General features: G+C 50.1%; 1 protein-coding gene across 1 annotated transcript; it reads right to left on the minus strand.

Annotated features, from left to right (window-relative positions):
• Positions 1-2,934: 2,934 nt before the first annotated feature.
• On the minus strand, positions 2,935-19,313 carry SUGP1 (SURP and G-patch domain containing 1). The gene is made up of 14 exons (XM_033136508.1): positions 19,202-19,313; positions 16,773-16,944; positions 15,930-16,033; positions 14,279-14,512; positions 13,330-13,453; positions 13,021-13,124; positions 10,719-10,842; positions 8,284-8,669; positions 6,698-6,804; positions 6,378-6,555; positions 5,533-5,639; positions 4,842-4,987; positions 4,033-4,162; positions 2,935-3,185 (listed from the first exon to the last, which is right to left on the minus strand). The coding sequence occupies exons 1-14, from the start codon at positions 19,311-19,313 to the stop codon at positions 3,159-3,161; spliced, it is 2,055 nt and encodes a 684-aa protein (XP_032992399.1). The 3' UTR covers positions 2,935-3,158.
• Positions 19,314-19,938: the final 625 nt, after the last annotated feature.

A 19,938-nucleotide genomic window follows, 5' to 3' on the forward strand; every position in this document is an offset into this window, starting at 1 on the left:
GGAGTCACCAAACTGAACGGCTCCAAGTTACTAGAAAGGAGATCCCAGCTGAACACCAGGATAAACTCTTTGACAGGAAGAGCTGTTTGGCAGTGGAACGGCATCTCTCGGGAGGTGCTGGGCTCCCCTTCCTTGGAGGTTTTTAAGCAGAGGATGCATGGCCTTCACTCATATATACTGAGATTCCTACACTGAAGTGGGTTGGAGTAGATGACCCCCAGGGTCCCTTCCAGCTCTGTGATTCTGTGGTTCTAGGACTGGGGAAATTCGTGGAGGAAAATGGGCTTGAAGGCCTACTAGCCACGATGGCTATCCTCCACCTCCTAGGTTGGAGGCAATGTATCACTGCATACCAGCTGCTGGAGAAGAGTTCTAGAATCGTAGAGTTGGAAGGGACTCCCCCAAGGGTCATCTAGTCCGTCAACAGGCGCATTTTGCACCGGACTTTCGACCACTTGCAACCAAGTGAAGATGCCTGGGTGCCAAGATGACGCCTGACATCTCCACCATCTGGGGATCATTGAACCTGGACTGTTTCCACGCACAAATACCCCATCCTGTAGAATTCTGTTATATTTTATCTGCACAATAGGGAATGAATTTCAGGAAGCAAAATGCTTTTTCTGAAACAGGAGCAGTGAACAGCGTTACAGTTGTAGGCTGTCTTCCCTGACCCCACTACCTGCTCACAGTTGTGAAGAATATTCTTACGTTATTAATCTTCCATGTCACCATTAAGAAACTTAGGAACAGGCCGATATATATGCAAACTTTCCCTGGATGAAGTGACTTTTTTTCTTCATGTTCTCAAAGCTCTTAATTGAGCTCAAGGTTGTCCATCTGAACTAGCCAGATGTTTAATTGAGAATCAATCACTGTCAGTCCATCATTTAGAAAATAAGAACTTTGGAGCCACCTTGCTCCAGAATGGCAACCAGACGGTCTGTTTTGGCGACTGCAACCTCGGTTTAAGGAGTTATTTGGCCCCTTGCTGATATATCCAAGTTCCATCTGCTTGTCTCAAGACAATGGAGTGTTCCTGCATGGCTGAAGTCAAATGGATTTGCAGCATCAGTGACCTCCCTGGAGGGTAAGCCTGGTCAGTGTGTCTGGAGGTCCTGGGCTCCCCAGACAAGAAGACTCAGGCAATTTCCCCAGCGCTGCCTGGAGATGCCCTTGGCAGCTGGACCTGCAACCTTCTGCATGCAAGGCAGGTGCTGTCACTTTCCCCAGAGGTTTTTCAGGGGTGGAGGAAGTTGCCTCTTGACCTCGCCCTGTGCCAGCCAGTTTCCTCAAGGGGCTGCGCCAATCCTAAGGAGCAAGGGTCAGCCACGTGGCGCAGGCTGGCACACCGGTTTCAAAAACTGCACCGCCCTCTTTGCCTGCCTCTAGGAGTGCCCATTTGTGAAGAGGGTCTAAGGTTCAAGATCGGGTTGCAAGTCTTGCAGTCAGGAGATTTCTACAGCGTTTGGATTGAGCACCCCACCCTTTCCCGATTGCCCGCTCTCCATCTTCCAGAGTCCTTTCCTGCAGGACCTGCACTCACTGCTTCCTGCGCATCAGAAGGCTTCATCCCCTTCTTTCTGGGGAAATCCCAAAATGTTATGTGGGTTTTCGAAACAAAAGACAGACCTGCCCTTTAGATCATGGGTAGGCAAACTAAGGCCCTGGGGCTGGATCTGGCCCAATCACCTTCTAAATGCGGCCCGTGGACAGTCCGGGAATCAGCGTGTTTTTACATGAGTGTCCTTTTATTTAAAATGCATCTCTGGGTTATTTGTGGGGCATAGGAATTCGTTCATTTCCCCCCAAAAAATATAGTCCGCCCGCCCCACAAGGTCTTAGGGACAGTGGACCGGCCCCCTGCTGAAAAAGTTTGCTGACCCCTGCTTTAGATTTACAGACAGCTTTATTAATTTGTTTAAAGCCAAACGCTACAGTTTCATTGTTGAAATGATGATAATAATAATAATAAAAATAGAAACCAAAAAGGTCACGACACCCCAAAATAATAACAATAGAAGTGGTACAAGTTTGCTATGGGGGTGTGGGAGTTAAGAGAGAGAGGGAGAGAAAGGGGAGAATCTCGACTAAAACAGCAGAGAATGAGGTGTATATTGGGGCAAGGGGGCTTTCCTAGACATTTTGGGGAGGGAACTCCCATCTCCGTTCCGTCTCTCCACATACCCCTGCCCCAAACTTTCTCCTTCGGAGGAGAACCTAAATGCTTTTCAGCTTCCACTTCAGTGAGAGTCCAGGCCGGGGGGGGGACCCCCTTGTTTCAAACTCGGTGTAGCAAGTAAACAAATTTCCATTCCTAGCAAAGTGGGGGGTGGAGGGAAGAGGGATTGTCTGCCCTCCACCATCGCTCAAAAGGTTCTGCCTCGCCTCTCTGCTCCACCGCTGGGTGAAACGTGACGTCCTTGGCAGGAACAGCCCTGAATGGGGTCGTGAAAGCCACTGGTATCACCCCATGACCCCCACCCCCACGCACAAGCAAGAGTGTGTACACCCCCTCGCTCTGGCTGCTTCCGCTACACTAATATTGTGGCCTGGTTTTATTTATTTTATTGAAAAGAAAATGTGTGTGTGGGGGGGAGACTCAACCCCCCCCCCACTGCCTCTCTCCAGAGGTGGCACCCTGGCACCCCCTGCCCCTATGTGGGTCAAAATGCCCTCGCTTGCTCTACCCTGCACCAGCACAGGAGGAACCAGTCTGGGGTATCAGAGGGAAAGGACTGCCCCAAATCCAATAAGTGTGTGTGTGTTTGTGTATTACTCTGCCAAATATTTCTGAAGAAGTTCCCAAACACACAACCCCACCCACCTCACTCCTGACAGCCCCACGGGGAGCGATAACTCGGGGTGGGGGGTTGACTTCCAAACCCTCTCACCCACATCCAGCTACAGGAATCCCCAAAGCTGCTTCTTTACTTGGGGGGGGGGGTAGACAACAATAACAGCACAGCCCCCTCCCCATGATCGCTATGGGCTGGGCGAACAAGACAGGTCTTGAGTTTTTTTTAAAAAAAAAAACCAAGAGTGCTTTCAAAGTAAAAAGGCGGGGGGGGGGGAATATGTCGATTCCATAAACGCAACACAGTAAACCAACCAACCGACGATTTGAAAAGAGGGGAGGAAAAGCAGGTTGCTGGGTTTCAGTAGTACGGACGTCTGGGATTGTTCTGTAGCGGGGGAAGAGGAAGAAAACATGGTCAGAGGAAGCGTTAGGAGGGCTAAGGGGAGCACAGGAGAGGCTCAGTCCCCCTCCCCACAACACCCCCCTCTGCAGAGAAAAGAGGACAAGTGGCTTGGGTGGGCTGTGGGTGCGGACTGGCAGCCTGTGCACGAACCTGACAACCCTTCCCTACGGGTGCTAAGAGAAGAAAGAGGGACCCCCCCTCTGCGAAGTTCAAGCTCTCTCACAAACTTTGAGGGTGGGGCCAGCAGTAGGGCTGGGCGATACTATCATCCAAAACCATTTTGAAGTCCACATTGTGGTAACAGTTTCACACTTTTAGACCTGGCAATATATCGTGAATCGTGGTGTGTGTTACGGCTGGGCGATGTATGGTCCAAAACAGGTTTGAGGTCCATATCATGATATTGGTTTCTTAACTGCTGACCTGGCAATGTATCGTGAATCATGATGCGTGTGTGCACGCACTATGCAAAAATCACAACGTGGGGAACACCGTGAAGCCAGCCAACGCCTCTACATAGTTCCATCCTTATTCCAGACACTGTGATATATCAATATATCGCGATGTTTAGCTGGCAATGTATCATGAAGCTGAAAACCAGATTCTCTGAGGGGCAGAGAATTCCAGTTCTGCTCCCACCCTCCTCCCTGCCAACTTGAGGGCAGCACTGAGACTAGAGGGGTGAAGGAAGTTGGCAGGCGGGGCTGCCCCCTGGGCTGCATGCCAGTGACCAGGCTGGCAGGGCTGCAGGAGGCCCTACCAGTGGGGCAGGGGTTGGAAGTTGGTGGTATGGGGTTAAGAACACAGAACGAGGTCCAGGCAATCTCACCAGCGGGTTGGGCCGGAATCTGTAGGCCAGCATCATCCTCTTGCGGAACGCTTCGTATTCATCGTCCTCCTTGGTCAGGTCAGCGGGGCGGTCGATCCCAAACCCCGCCCCGTCTACTGCTGTCACGCCCCTGTTTCGAGGGAGAAAAAGCGGCTAATTAGGAAGGGAATCAGAAATTGACTTGTCCTGGGGACAGGAGTGTGGTGGAGTCTCCTTCTTTGGAGGTCTTTAAGCAGAGGCTTGACAGCCATCTGTCAGGAATGCTTTGATGGTGTTTCCTGCTTGGCAGGGGGTTGGACTGGATGGCCCTTGGGGTCTCTTCCAACTCTAGGATTCTATGATTCTATGATTCTTACCACCTGGTGGGCAAGGCACATGCTCCACCAACGGAGCTTCCAGATTGTTGCTGGCATCTGTCTGTCTCGAGAGACAATGGAGTGTGCCTCTGGGGGTGAAGCCAAACTGCTGTGTGAGCAGCACCGAAGTGGCCTCCCTGGGACACGTCCAGGAAGGGAACGTATGGGGGAAGGCCCTATCTTCCTATATATATAAGAACGTGAGGTTGTTGTCATGGTGCAGTTCATGTAGCTGCCAGTCAGTGGCCACACCAACTCCTGCACAATGGCAGGCAGGAGAGAGAGAACATTGTTGGGGGCACAAAGGAGCTTGGGGCGAACAGAGGGGAAGGTAACATGCAAAGGGAGGGTAGGTCAGGTGTAGGAGGGAAAGGGGTTGGTGGGGAGGTGTGTAGGGGTAGTAAAAAAAAAAAGACCAAGAGGAGGTGGAGAGAGATGGAGACAGGTGCATACTTGTTGACGGGAGCTTTGATGCCCTGTCTCTCCGACCCCAGGCCTTCGCCCTCCTTCCAGCCCATCTTCATCAACATTTGGAAACCGATGTTCTCCACCGTCAGCTTGAACTCCTTGTATTCGGAGTAGTCTGGCTCGCGACCTTCCTGTGGGGTTAAAGAAAACCAGGGGGCTTTGCATTGTGAGGGAGAGGAAAGTTGGGGTGTGTGTGCTCACTGCTTAAAAAAGCTCTGGGATACAGGTGCCTTGGATCACCTCCTAACGCCACCCCTGGAGGGTAGCCTCACTTGGCGTTTTATTTCCTCGAGAGGAGGCGGAAGGTGGAAGCTTCTCTGGAAAGGAGCAGCCAGCCAGCCACAAACAGAACCATTTCCCTCTCCACTATGGGCAGGGCTCAGGGCACTGTACTTGTTCAGTGGCAAGGGAACTGCCCCTCTGCTCATGCTCAGGGGCAGTTTCCAAACCAGGTCAAAGGCTTGATGAGCGCCTGGCTGAAATCAAACTCTGCTGTTACTAACACTGAGAAGAGATTTGCAGAATCCAGCAGAAGGATCCATCCAGCCCAGTTTCTGGGATCCCACAAGGGAGACAGTACTCCCTGCAAGCTTGTTTCGGGCATGTGGCATTTAGAGGTGTGTTGTGAGAGATGTGGAGAGGGGCTTGAAGAGCAGGGGGTGCAAAGGCATGTTACCTTCAGGGCCTTGAAGGTCTCCATGAACTTCTCCAGCTCGTCAGGTGGCAGGAAATCCCCAATGAAATGCTTCCCACGGCCCATTTGAGTCAGCTGCTCTGCCCACTCTGAGAAAGGAGGAGGAAAGGATATGTGGGGGGGGGGGGAGGCAGACCGATTAAAAACAGCAGCCAACCAGGTGCCCAAATGGGGAGCCCATAAGCAGGACCTGAGCCTGAGAGCAACTCTCCACTCCTGTGATTTCCAGAAACTGGCACGGAGAAGCACTGCTGCCTCTGACTGGTCCTCCGCCATGAATTTGCCCAGTCCTCTTTTACAGCCACCTAAAGATGCGCTGCTGCCCCCTGCGGAAGCAAGTTCCAGAGGTATGGAGAGGCAGCACGACCTCAACTCTTCAAACCTGAAGTTCTTCTTTCATTGTTTTTTAAGGAACAAATGCACCAGCTGCTGAAAAAGCAAAGGGTCTTATCGCCTTGCCAGTGTGGATTAACCAGAAGGCATGCCTCGCCTCGAGGCTGCAAGAAACAAACCCCTTGAAGACATCGGGGTGGACCTGGGCGGCATTACGATTAAAAGTCTGAAACCGGTATGAGCCAGTGACACATTACGGCTCCCCAGCCGCTGCCAGCACAGCGCACCTCACTCCCGCCTGCCTGCCTGTGCTGTGCTCTGCTGGCAGCAGCCGGCGATGTACTGCCAGCTCAAGTTGCCTTGATCAGCTGAGAGTTGGGCAGTTCAAGGAAGTCCCCTGCCTCCTCTTGTGTGGCTTCCAGAAATGGGCATATGCCTAGTGCCTGCCATCCCATCGTGCCTACCACCAGGCCCCCGCCGCCGGGCATACACACCCCTCGTCTTGTCCATCTCCATGCGCCTCAGCTGATGCTCCCAGGTGCCCAGCTCGCTGTCCACCTCCTCATCGCTGTCATAGCCGGACTGGTGCTCCTTGACCGTCTTCTCCCACATGATCTGCATCTCCTGCATGGCCTGTTTGTGCTTTATGATGATGTCGTAGATCTGCTGCATCTGGGAGCGGGTGGAGAAAGAAGCATCCGTGACTGAAGGGTGACAGAAGGATGCTTTCCCCCACCCCTGCGGAAGTCGGATGGGCCCCCGCTTGAGGAAGACTCCAACTCCTGGCGGCAGGGCAGAGATGCGAAGCTGTTACCTCTTGCTGCTCCTTCAGCTGCTTCCTCTGGGCATCCGAAAGCTCCGTCACCCCCACCAGCCCGACCGGCTTCCCCTTCGCATAGCCGAGGCCTTTGAGGTCCTGGACTGAAGACAAAGAGGAGCACCGGAAGGGTTAGCTCTGACTGCACACTGTCGGAGACAGCATCCTGCCCCCGCAATGCTTCTATCGCCATCTGCACCCAACACGGGAAGCGGATGGCCGGGAGGAGTGAGGTGGGGAAAGGAGGAGATTAGATGTCTTTTTCACATATATTGCAATCGCTCACAAGCTTAGAGTAAGGGCTGAAAGAGATGCTAGGCTTTCATCAGTTCCTTTATTCAAGGAAGAAGAAGAGTTTGGATTTGATATCCCGCTTTATCACTACCCGAAGAAGTCTCAAAGCGGCTAGCATTCTCCTTTCCCTTCCTCCCCAACAAACACTCTGTGAGGTGAGTGGGGCTGAGAGACTTCAGAGAAGGGTGACTAGCCCAAGGTCACCCAGCAGCTGCATGCGGAGGAGCGGAGACGCGAACCCGGTTCACCAGATTACGAGTCTACCGCTCTTAACCACACCACCACACTGGCTCAGGAAGCGGCACACAACTCAGCAACCCTTCCCAGCAGGTCTTGCCCCTATAGAGCCATTGCCAGGACTGGAGGTCCCTGCCTTCCACCCTCTCTAAGGCTCCTTCTCTCCCAGATGTTTCCCAAGCAGACTCAAATTGTGTCTGCCCACCTCTGGCCTCTGTTCTGCCCTCCTCATTATTCTGTATATTCTTGGAGACTAGGGTGGAGGGAGCTTGTCACAGCCAGAAAGAGAGACTCCCTGGATTCTTCTGCAGCCCTTGACCCCCCCCCCCCCGCTTCAGCCTCAGAGTCTGAACTGCTCCGTGTCACAGCCTCTTCCTGCTCACTAAACCCTGTTGCTCCGTCAGCACCCGGCACATCTTCGCAATCTTCTCCCTGACCTCTCCTCGGTGTTCCACCACCAACCCCCTGGCTCTGAGCCTTCCTCCTCTAGGGGCTCCCTGGCTGCTGCTGCTGCTGCCTCCCACCACTCCACCAGTCTGTGACACACTTGGAGCCGCTCTGCTCTGCCGACCCCACCAACAGTAGGCTGCATCCAGCTGAGTTGGATTATACAAATGTACGGAAGAGAGGGCTACCGATGGCTACTAGCCATTATGGCTGTGCTCTGCCTCCCTGGTGGGAGGCAGTGGTGCTTCTGAATTCCAGCTGCTGGAAACCACAGGAGGGGAGGGGGCTCTTGTGCTCGGATCCTGCATGCTAGTTTCCCATCTGGTTGGCCACTGGGAGTGTGGGACACTGGATTTAGATGCGTCTCCTTGGCCTGATTCAGCGGCCAGGCTCTTCTTAGTTTCTTATGACCCCTAAGAGGAGACTCCATGGAGAGAGCCAGTCTACCATAGAATGGTGAGAAGGCTACAGCTCTCTGTTCCTGCTTGTGGGGCAGCTGGCTGGCCACTGTGGGGAACAGGAGGGCCTCCCCTTTAAACCAGCCCAGTAGTGCCCTGATCTCAAGGGACGAACAAAGCGCTGCCCGACCCACAACCGCCACTCACACGACAACGGGGTAGGCGAGGGGTCCTCTGTCTGCTGAGTGAGCTCTGGGGGAGGCAAGTCCACCTTCTCCTCTTCCGGGCCCCACCGGCTTTTCCTCTTTTTTTTGGTGGCAGGCGCAGGCGGCAGTGGCTGCAGTGGCTTTGCAGGAGGGGCGGCCGGTGTAGGCAGCAGAGCCACTGAGGAGGAGGAGGAGGAGGAGGAGGAAGAAGAAGAAGAGGAAGAGGAAGAAGAAGAAGAAGAGGGAGCCCCCTTGGGAGGGACTTTGCGTTTCAGGTTGGCTGCCGGGATGGGAGGGACCCCCTCGGCGTCGTCGTTGGCTTTCCGGTATTCCTCCAGCTTCTGCCGGTAATACTTGTAGCCGGAGCTGCCGGGGTCATACAAAAATCTGCAGAGGGAGCGTACAAAGGCCAATTAAATGGGGAGAAATTAAATCCATTTTAAATAAATTTATTATTAATTATTATTATTATTATTATTATTATTATTACTTTCAATTCATCAATAATTTTTGTTGGATTTTTAAGAATGAGAACAACGAACGCCGCATTTTTCAAACAGGAGCTGTAGAAAACACAGAAGTTGGAAATCTCCCACAATGGTAATGTACAAAATAACTGATTTGGTGTTAAACGCAACAGAACATTAAAAAATGGTCAAAGAATGCACCAAGCTACACATGATATATACCAAATCCTGAAGCATGTAAAGAAAGGAAACAAAAGCGAAATATGGTGCAAAACTTTAAAAAATGATGCACTGAGATGAAGTAATAAAATTAAGTAAACATTATTCAAAATATTCAAGCAGCTGTGGCGCCACCTAGTGGTATAAGGCCTGTTATGGCAAATGGATTGATTGAAATGAAAAATTTCCCCTTTTCTCTCACAGGTGAGCCTAGTTCGCCAAAGAAAGGGGGGTAGGAGATTTATGCCAACCATACACTTCCCTCATTACTTCTTTGCTACATTTATATCCCATCTGAGGAGCTCAAGGTCCACAGATGGTTCTCCCCATTTGATATTCATCACAACCCTGGGAGGCAGACTAGGCCAAGAGATGCCGGCCACGAGGGGACCCAAGTGAGCTGCAGGGCTTAGCAGGTGGATGTGAACCCTGGTCTCCCCCAGGCCCAAGTCTCAAATTCTTTTTGTTTAAAGTTGGTTTTAATTTCATTTTATAACACATATAAAACCGAGAGAACCGTTGTTAACCGTTGTTAGATGGAAATTAAAAGATGGAGAGCAAAATTATAAAACAGGCATGCAGGGTGAGTACTGTGGCACATGGGCTAAAATAACAAAAAACCACAAGAACATCAGCATTAATCTATCAAGTGTTGTCCCAGATCTGCCAGGCATGTGACGATGGTTCCACAGTATACGTAATTGTAAGGTCCTCAGTTAGTTGCTCATGAGTAACCAAGCTAAACTCCGACTTTTCCTTTAGCAGTTTTAATGTGCATACTATGTACAGTGCAGAGCTAACAAGTTCATGCAGAATCCGGGAATGGCCCCTTCCAGTTCTGACCCCAACAAAAGAGTTTCGGTATACGAAAACCCCGCCTTCCATCCTTTTGTTTCACCCCTTGACACCTTTGGGGAGACGGAAATTGCGTGCCTCCTTCATCGCCCCTTGGACTAGGGGAGTGCACAGTCTCTCCAGCATCCTCAGAGCCTCGACCCTCCATCCCCTGAAACCCATGCCCCTCCCTGCTGGAAGCCTCGCTGCTCCCTCCGCTGCCAGAGGAGGTGCTGCTGGTCAGGTGGGGCCGGGGCTCTCTGTAGCATCCAGAGAGCCCTTCCGCCACCTTGCGCTGCGCCGGGGACAGTTCCCCGACAGTAACGAAGGAATGCCAAATCATATAAAAGGCGCCTGGAGGTTCTAGTCCTCATCAAAATCTCAAATTACATGTAACTTTCCCCAATTGCGCTTTGCGCATGCGCGAATTGCGCAGAACGCTTCTGTGCATGCGTGGATCGCATGCCAAAAAACACTTCCAAGTTACCGGAGTACGTAACCCAAAAATACGTAACCCGAAGCGGACGTAACCTGAGGTATGACTGTAGTTGTTTTGACAACATATCTACTCAAATATATACAGTGGTACCTCGCAAGACGAATGCCTCGCTAGACGAAAAACTCGCTAGACAAAAGGCATTCGCTAGACGAAAGGGAGACTCGAAAGACGAATTTCCCTATGGCCGTGACTCACAAAACGAAAATGTTTTGCAATCCCCACCCCCCCGTGACTTCTTCCTCCGACCATGCTTCGCAAGACGAAATTTCCGCTGTACGACAGCACTCGCGGAACGAATTAATTTTGTCTTGCGAGGCACCACTGTAATCTAATCACCAAACGGCTAGGCTATGGTTGTGTGTGCGTGTTGGCACACAGACTCTCCCACTCCCCCAAATCCCAGCTGACCCTCCTCACCTGAAGGACTGGTTCTCCCGGTGGTTCTTCAGGGCGACCATTTCCACCACAGGGCCCCCGTCAGCAACGAACCTGGCGAGCTTCTCGGCGCAGTCCTTGGTCTCTTCGTCCTCTGGAGGCGAAACTTTAAGCAGGCTGTCAGTACGGTGCCCCCAACTCACATACCCAACAGCCACAAGCTCTTAATCTGGCTTTAAGGAACCCCGGGAGGGGAGGGGACGGAATAAGCGGGAAGAGGAGGGTTTAAAATTTCTCTTTCTCAGTCTGTTTCTTGCTTTTTCGCCTCCCCACTTTGATCACAAACAGAAAAGGAGGAAATAATGTCGTCTCACGGCCAAGGCTGGCTGAGCTATGTCCCAATATTGTCAACTGCTCCCTGGGGGCAGTGGGGGCTAAGAAGGAAGGGGGTGGCAGAGGTGTAAATGACTCTCAGCCTTTGAAAAGCTGGTTTCCCCGGATCAATACCCAGAGAGGTTTAACCTTTAACCCCACTTCACGGGGTACTCTGAGAATTGGGAATAGTGTAATTTCAGCCCTCTAAATGAACTACAGCTCTCAGAACTCTTTGGGGAAGAAGCCAAAACTGTTTGCAGTGCTATCCTGGCACTTTAAATGTATAGTCTCAGAGCATAATCACTGACATTAAGGCACACAACTGCCTCATTGTGCACATAAAAGGGCCTGGAGAAAACTCTGATGGCTCAGAAACATCCAGAGGGCAAGAGGTTGCTCACTCCTGGCGCAGATATACCCCCTCCTGGTTCTCCCCACCCCGACCCCAAGCATTTCACCCCACCCCACCCTGGTCTGTTACACAAGCAGCACCACTCACACCTGCAAACCAGAAGGCAGACAGGTGTGCTATACTAGGGTTGTCACTCTTGTCTGAAGAAATCTGTGCCCAATTCAATGTAGGGGTTTTCAGGCGGTTGTCTACTGACTAAATGTCGCATCTGGTAAACGCCTAACCCTGGCTGCTGCTCAGAGCCAGAGATGCTTCCGGATGCCAGTTGCCGGAAACCACAGGAGGGGGGAGGGCTCTTGCGCTCAGGTCCTGCTTGTGGGTTTCCCCATTGGGGCACCTCCTGGCCACTGTTAGGGCAGGGTGGTGAGCTCGATCTTTTGACCTGATCCAGCCCCCCAAAATCCACATTCTTCACAAACAGTTTTCATTTTGACAAGCCTTTCCAGCTTGAGGTCTCTGCCTTAGGAGTTTTCATTCAAATCGCTTAAACCTACCTTCACAGCAGGTTTCCTAGACTGCTTTTAAAAACAATTTTTAGCTGTCTTTATGGTACATCTGCGAACGGCCAGAAGACACGCATAGCAAGCAAATTAATTGTTACTGCTTTGCAGGGGATTGAACTATTACTATTATTTACAGGGTTCTATGATTCTATGACCAGAGGGCAAAAGCAACTCTCCCCTCCTGCCATTTCCAGCAACTGGTATTGAGCAGCATTTACTGCCTCTGAAAATATTAACAACAACAATAGTACAAAATGTTGTAAACCATTCTTGATTGGTGCTTTGCACCCTGAAGACGGGATATTAGTTCTTCAAGAAATAACTAAGGCTGGACCAAGAGTTAGGCATGCTTAGAGCAGGTCCCCTGGAGACACTAGGCCTCACGTGAGCCACCATCCATTTCAACGGATCTGAGTCAGAAGCAGCTAATGGCAACCCAAGCTATGTCTACTCAGAAGTAGGTTGTTCTGAATTCAATGGGGCTTCCTCTCAGGTTAGGAGGGGTTAGGGTAGCAGCCAAATTATCTTTTTTTAAAAAAAACTAAAAACTAAAAATCTTCCGTTTGATTAATCAATAGATCTACAGTACAGGTTTTTTAAAGGAAGCTCTTGGGTCTAATATCTACCTGCATCAACACCAAACTTCACCCTCCATATGTTTTGGCAGGCAGGTGTATTGTGGGAGTTGTAGTCCAAAATGTCTGTGCTGCCTGGGGCTGATGGGAGTTCATAGTGCAAAACATCTGGAGGATGCCATGCTAGCCAAGGCTGATCTCTACACACACCCAGCCCGTAACTTTCCAAACTGTGAATCATGACACGCTAGTGTGTCGACTGCAGTGTGTAGGTGTGTTGTGCAAACACTCCCGGTGCTCCTCCCAGGGCTGGAAAGGGGTTAGTTTAACCTCCGGTTTGCTAGTAAAACTGAATTACTGTCACAAAACGATGCCTGTCTTAAAAGTGTGTCACCAGCATGAATAGTTTGGAGAGTTCTGCCTATAAAAAGACAGATTACGCAAGAACTGCAGGAGGGGAGCAATGACCCTCGCCTTACCTTTCTGCAAAGGGACCTCTTCTGGATCTTGACCCTTCTTCCACATTTCCGCCAGCTTTTTCCTGTAATACAGAAACTCCGGACTGTTCTTATCGTGCAGGAATCTGGGGGGTGCGAGAGAGAAAAGGGCATTAAGGGGGATCGGGTCTTGGAAGAGTCATAGTGTAAAAGGCACACAGCAGGAGAGGTGGACAGCAACAAGCATGGAGGGGGGAGTCAAGGGCTACCCTTGGCTTCCTGCACCATGGCTGACCACACAAGGGAGGGAGAAGAGGGAGGGCAGATGCACAAGAACAGCAGCAAACGTACGCAAAAGTTGGGTTGTCCTTGCAGTCCTCAAGCGCCACCTTCTCCAGATCAGGGCCCCCTTCCGCCACGACCCTGGCCAGCTTCTCCACCACTCGGCGAGTCCGGGTGTCCTCTGGGGGACAAACTTTAAGCAGGCTGTCAGTACTGGGGCTCAATTCACACACCCAACAGGCACATTACCTCTTTAAGAACCACAGCAGTAGGCCCACGAGACGGCGGGGGAGAAGGAGGGAGCGGGGTGGGTGGAACGAGGAGAAAGAGGATGAAACGATGGAGCCACAGCAGGCAGCAACATAAGCCTGATGCTTTCAATACGGGGGGGGGGGGAGAGGAAGGCGCAGGCACGCAGGACTGACCTACCAACACCTACTGAACACTGGGGCAGCTGTGTCTACGCTGTATTATTTTTGGTTTTATTTTGTAAACCCCCTTGTACAATTTGTTTGTACCATTGCCTGGTTTACACAGTTTACTCAACTGTGGTATATCAACTATGGTATATCAAACCACGGTTTACTCAACCGTGGGCTATCAAACCATGGTTTTCTCAACTATGGTATATCAAGCCATGGTTTACTCAACTGTGGTCTAAACTACACCCTCCCAGCTCACTTTCCTTTTGTGTTGCGTCCCTTTAAGGCTGTAGGCCTAAGGGCAAAGACTCAGCGATGTGTTAGGTTCATTCTGAAAGGCCGTTTTTGGCTCAAGTGAGGGATCAATAAATAAGGCTGGGGGTGTGGGGAGAGGGTGTTGGTCCTGACCTGGACATGTGCCTCCCTCCCTCTCAAGGCACGTTTTTAACCACTTTTACAACAATCAGTGGAATTTTAAGCACTCAAACACAGTAAGTATCTTTTCAGCTGGCCAGAATCCCCCTTTGGAAAAACGATGGGAAGCTGTGCAGGGCAGAGGGCCCTGTTCCCTCGCTTTGTAAATAAATACCACTTACTTTTTATCTCCAGCCACTGCTCATAGTCTTCCTCCTCATCCTCATCGTCTGGCGACTGGAAAACACTGAGGCGGTTGGTCACGGGTGTCTGCTTGGAATGGGTGTAGTTCTTGACCTGGTTCAGCATGCTGGTGACACTCAGGTTGGGGCGCTTCCCGCTCAGTGAGGGCTTCTTTGTAGTGCTGGCAGCTGGGGGGTTTGCCACAGAGGCCTTGGCAGAGCTGGAGGAAGCGTCTGGAGGGGTGGGGAGACAGAGGTTGATATTACAGTATTATTAATTATTATTATTATTATTAACTAAATTTATATACTGCCCTTCCTCAACAGACTACAGGGCAGTTTGCAACATGTCATCAACCGGCAGGATGACAGGGAGGAGGAAGAGGACCCCGGCAAAGGGTGTAGTTGGGACTGGGACACACTGGGGATGGGGATCAGTGCACAGGAACCATAGCAGCAGACCCACTGCAAGAGCCATAGGGGCCTGTGTCCCCACAAACATAGCAGGCTCTGAGGCGAAGGGAGTAGCAGGAGGGTCACTCCAGAAGGCCGAGGAGACAAGGATCCATAGCCCAGCTCCCTAGCTGGCCAGGTGGTGCTTGCTAGCTCTGGAAAGAGGGGTGTGATTTCCTCGGCTAGAGGCCTGGAGCAGGTGAGAGTCACATGAAGCCCAGGTGCTGCAATCAGCATGGGAAGTACAAAAGTGAAGCAGAGCCGAGGTGCTGGGTATGCTCAGCTACCCATGTTGGCGGACCTTGGCTTCAATGCTCCTGGACCTCTACGGGACTGGGCTTTGGTTTTGGTTCTGGACTGTATCTTGACTGCTGGACTTGAGACTTGGCTCCTTGGATTGACCCTGAACCTCATTCCTGACCTTTCAACTTGTGTGGATTGACCCTTGGAGTTGGCATACTGGCCTGCTGCCAGGTACGCCAGGGGTTCAGGATAAATACAATAGTTGTAAAAAAACACCACTCAACAACCCACCCCTCACCCTGCTTTAAAAGGACATTGTTTAAAAGCCAGAGGTCTGGTTGTAGAGGAATGCTTTCACCTGGTGCCTAAAAATACAAACAAAGGTGCCATGTGAGCCTCTCTGGGGGGAGCACCCTACAAACAGGAAGCGCCCACAGAGAAGGTGCATAAATTACATGTGGCGAAAAGCTCGGGGGATCCTGAAAAATTCTATGTTATCTGGGGGCAACTTAATCATGTATATAGCCAATACCTGGACTCCCTCTCCATGGTACAATGTAAAATTTAGCTTACCTAATGGTCTGCTCACTTGATTTAAGTTTCTTCCTGATATACTACACTTTCTTTTTTCGTATTTGTACTTCTGCTAATTATTTATTTTTTGCATTGATTTGTATGACTTCAATAAAAGTTGAAAGAAAAAAGAAAACTGGTTTCTTTGAGAGGGGTGGTCCACGAGTGTGTGCAGAAACTCACTCTACTGCATGGAAGGAAAACATTGACATTAATTGCCCTGCCTGCTTTTCCCATTAGCCCTGCCCGCTATTGACATGTGGACCCCAAAATATCTGCCCAGAAGAGAACACGGCTCTTTGTGCTGAAAGAAATTCCCTGCGCTTGGGACTTACAACAGGCACGCAGAATTGGCAGAGTGGACTCAGGAACAAGTGCTTACCACTGCCCAACTTCTCCTTCTGCAGCTTGAGGAACTGCTGGAGGAAACTCCCATCGTTGGCAAATTTGTTGGAAACAGAGCTTTCCCCATCTCCACTGTCATCACTGTGGAGATAAAAGAAGAGGAAAGGGGTGGGGGAGGTTAGAGGCCACAGCGCTGCTGTGGAGCACAGAGCTTCCCTCGCCAGCAAAAAAAAATAATAATCCAATAACTAAGACTCCCTACCTTTGCAAATTAAGCCTTTGCTCATTCTTACGGAGTTCTATCACTGTTTTCGAAAGACACACAAAAGGAGAACTGTGTTTCCTCGGTTGCAATCCCATCCCCTTGACTTCCACGTGATCTATGTGCTGATGTCACAAGACTGGAAGGAAGCTCAGAGCGAGCGCTCATGCAAAGCCGCAGAAGAGCCTAGCTCAGATCGGCTACTCACACATATATAGCTTTGTAGGAAGGTAATTACGGGCTTGCTCTCTGTCTCAGGAGTGACTGAAAGATCCAATTTCATTCAATGCAAATAGCAGGAATATCGGGCCCCTGGCAGATGCTGAGCAGGAGATTGCATCAAAACAGCAGCCAGCCTCATAATCTGATTGCTAAATCTCGAGCATCAGGAATAATTTAATGCTCAATTCACACCTGAGGCAAATGCAGTCAGCCTCTCCTCAAAGGTCAGCTGGAATGGGACATGAGACTCACTCAGGGACTCACTCAGAGACACTTACTTTGCATATTTATTAGACTTCTGTGCTTCCCTGCATCCTCTGGCCCTATCACACAGGCAATTGCCTGCCCATTGCTCCCAGCCTATCAGAAAGGTATTAACAATGCAATCCTACATACTCGCTGGCCTGCGAGGCCTGCTGATTAGCCAAGTGGCTCCGCTTGGCTTGACGCTCCAGCTTGGCCTCAATCTCCCGCTTCTTTTGAGCGATCAGCTTCTCCTGGTGGAGGATGTTCACATTGGTCTTCACCGATTTGGGCACTGTGACGCCAAACCACCGGCTGGTTTTCCCTGGTGGAGAAGAAGGGGCACCACAAAAACAAAAGAAATTATATTAACCCTTCATATAATCATTGCGAAGGGAAAGGGGCTTCAAAGGACATCTGTTACAACCATCAGCTGAAAGCAGGATCTGGCAGGTAGATATGAATCAAACCAATGGTCCAAATAGCTCAGCACTGTCTACACTGACTGGCAGTGACTCTTTCCAGGATTTCAGACAGCCCTGCCTGAAGATGTCAGGGACTGAGAGTGTTAGAAATTCAGATATATAAACAAAGGTTACAGCTGCCAAACCAGAATGTCTAGTTGCTATTTTGGGGCATGACGACTCTAAAGTCTTATTTTTCAAAGGATGGACTGAATGTGATTGATTCTAAGTTAAACATCTGGCTAGTTCTGAGGACAACCTTGAGCTAGGTTAAGAACTTTGAGAACTTAAAGAAGAAAAGTCACATGATCCAGGGACAGTCCACATATCTATTGGCCTATTCTGACCTATACAAGTTTATTAAATTTGTGAGGTCCATGCCTTTACACAAAATACCATAAAACATTATTAAAAAGATAAACGATAAAATTATAAAAATAAGCTAAAATTCATGCCATGCTGTCCCAGCAAAGGAAACTACCCAAAAAAAACCACCATTCAGGAAAGAAGATACAGCAACAGGTTAGGAGAGCAATGGGAGGGACCTCACCATTTCATCCAAGAACCATACCCTAGTTTTCATAGCCTTCACCACAAAGACCGCTACCACGTGAGAAATCCGTGGATCAGCGTCCACCAACAAAAACTTTACTTGGTCCTCAGAGTTGACTATTGATTTGGGAATAGTTTGTAACATCGCATCCCTGAAGGCCGAATAGATGGGACAATACAACATGTAATGTGTGAGATCCTCTTTGGTTCTCATATGACAAGGACATATACGCTGCTCTACTGGTATTTTTGCATATCTGCCTGACAGATAGGCCGTAGGAATGGTTTGAAAACGGGCCATGGTGAAAGCTCTCCGAAGGGTGGGATTGGTGATATTCGCCAAGTAATTGGCGCAGGTTTTGACTGTTTTCAGTCGGGGAAACCAGTGGGAGGACCCTGGGTTCTGTTTTTTTGTGATGTCTAACAGGGCGTCTCTCTCCAGGATCCATTCCCGAACTTTGTCCGGGCTCCACAGTTTGAGAGTATTAAACTCCGGTAGGGTGTATCTAACCAGGATCTCAGATAGGTTTTGACGCCAAGTGGTGTTCTTTTGAAGAGATACAAAGGCTTGTTTGGCCAATAAGGTGTTTGAAGTGTTTGCAAGGTTGATGTAAAATCGTAGGAATCTTAAGTGGGCCCTGGCAGACACAGAGGGTAATCCAACCTCCACCCTCAAAAAAGCTGCCGGGGTTCCTTGAGGAAGGCCTAGAATCCTCTTGAGATAATAATTTTGCTAAATTTCAAGCCGTTCCAACAGCCTCTGGTTCCACCCCCAGAGTTCTACCCCATATAACATCTGGGGAATAGCTTTCCCAACAAAAGCTCTTAATGCCGGGATCACCAATTGTCCTCCCCGGGTATGGAAGAAACTAAGCAGGACACCAATTGTTCTTCTGACCTATTTTCTTAACGGTGACAAGTAACGGTGATAATGTAAGAATATTCTTCACAACTCTGAGCAGGGCAGTGGGGTAAGCAAAGACAAGCGACAACAATTAACTATGATGCTGTTCACTGCACCTGCTCAGGCTGCACAGAAAAAGCATCTTGGTTCCAGAAATTCGTTCCCTTTTGTGCAAATAAAATATAACGGATAGAATTCTACAGGATGCTGCATTAGCGAGTGAAAACGGGCCCAGATCCAAGCATCTCCAGGTGGTGGAGAAGACGGGCACCATCCTGGCACTCGGGCATCTTCACTTGGTTGCAAGTGGTCAAACGGCAGGTGCAAAATGAATACTTAAAATGTTTAGTATGGTTAAGACGCTTTGGATTGCCTCGGGTGAAATGAAGCGCCTGACGGGTTCAATTATTATTATTAGTAATAGTAGTAATGACGAGACCTGCAGTAATAACTTGGCGACCCCCCCAAAAAAAGCAGCAGTAGAGAAAGAGCTTAGAAGGCCCAGAGAAGGAAGAGAAAGGGGTTGTTTTTAAAATACTGGGCAGGAAGAGCCAATTCGTGGGGGCCCAACGGGGAGGGAGAAGAGAGAGACGGAGAAGAGAGTGGGCCGGGGGGGGCCTTACCTGACTGGAAAGGGGCGGGGCAGGGGAGGGAAGACTCACCTGGCGCATCTTTGCTGCCGTCCATCGCTCTCAGGATGTCCCCACCCTTCTCCCACAATGCACCGCGCGGAAAGCCCGCCCCCCCAGCGTCGTTGACGCAGGCGCGTTGCATTCTGGGAGGCGGTGAAAGGAGATGCAAAATGGCCGCTGCTGGATGGATGCCGGGAATTGTAGTCCACTCCTGGTTGAGGTGTTGGGGTATGTGGGGAAAGCAGAGAAGGGAAGAAACCGGTCTTTTCAGGACAGCGGCGTCTCTGAGGGTTCTTAACATCGGCTTCGGCTGCTGCTGCAGGAGGATAAAGCAGTTGGGAAGCGAGGAGCGGGGGACGGGGCGGACTACGATTCCCGGCAAGCGCTGCGCGGGGTTTGAGATAATTGTGGGAGGGGAGAAAGCTGCTCTCGCGAGACTTGGAGACGCAATGAAAGGAGAGGAAGGCGCTCTCGCGAGTTTTGTGGAAATTAAGCTTTCCCCCCCCCATTCCTCACTGTAGGTTGCTAAGAGACTACATTTCCCATGAGGCGAAGGAAAGTGGGAGAAAATACTCCTCCATAATAATGTTTGATGATATTAATGAGTAATACTAATATTTAGCAATATTATTAAAATAATTGCATTTATTTTGACTGAGGACATTTGAACGTCGCTTTTTATAAACCATTATATACGAGGAACTATGTACAACTGTAGCTAGCAGGTTTTTCAATATTACTATATTTCGAATAATACCATACTATAA

Source organism: Lacerta agilis, chromosome 18 (genome assembly GCF_009819535.1).
Source record: "Lacerta agilis isolate rLacAgi1 chromosome 18, rLacAgi1.pri, whole genome shotgun sequence".
Lineage (NCBI taxonomy): Eukaryota > Metazoa > Chordata > Lepidosauria > Squamata > Lacertidae > Lacerta > Lacerta agilis.

Coding starts and splice junctions, on each gene's coding strand:
- SUGP1 (XM_033136508.1), bottom strand. CDS start 19,313: ATGCAACGCGCCTGCGTCAACGACGCTGGGGGGGCGGGCTTTCCGCGC. Junction 13,454..14,278: donor GCAGTGGCTGGAGATAAAAA/GTAAGTGGTATT, acceptor GCCTGCTTAAAG/TTTGTCCCCCAGAGGACACC. Junction 6,556..6,697: donor AGCTGAAGGAGCAGCAAGAG/GTAACAGCTTCG, acceptor ACCCGCTCCCAG/ATGCAGCAGATCTACGACAT.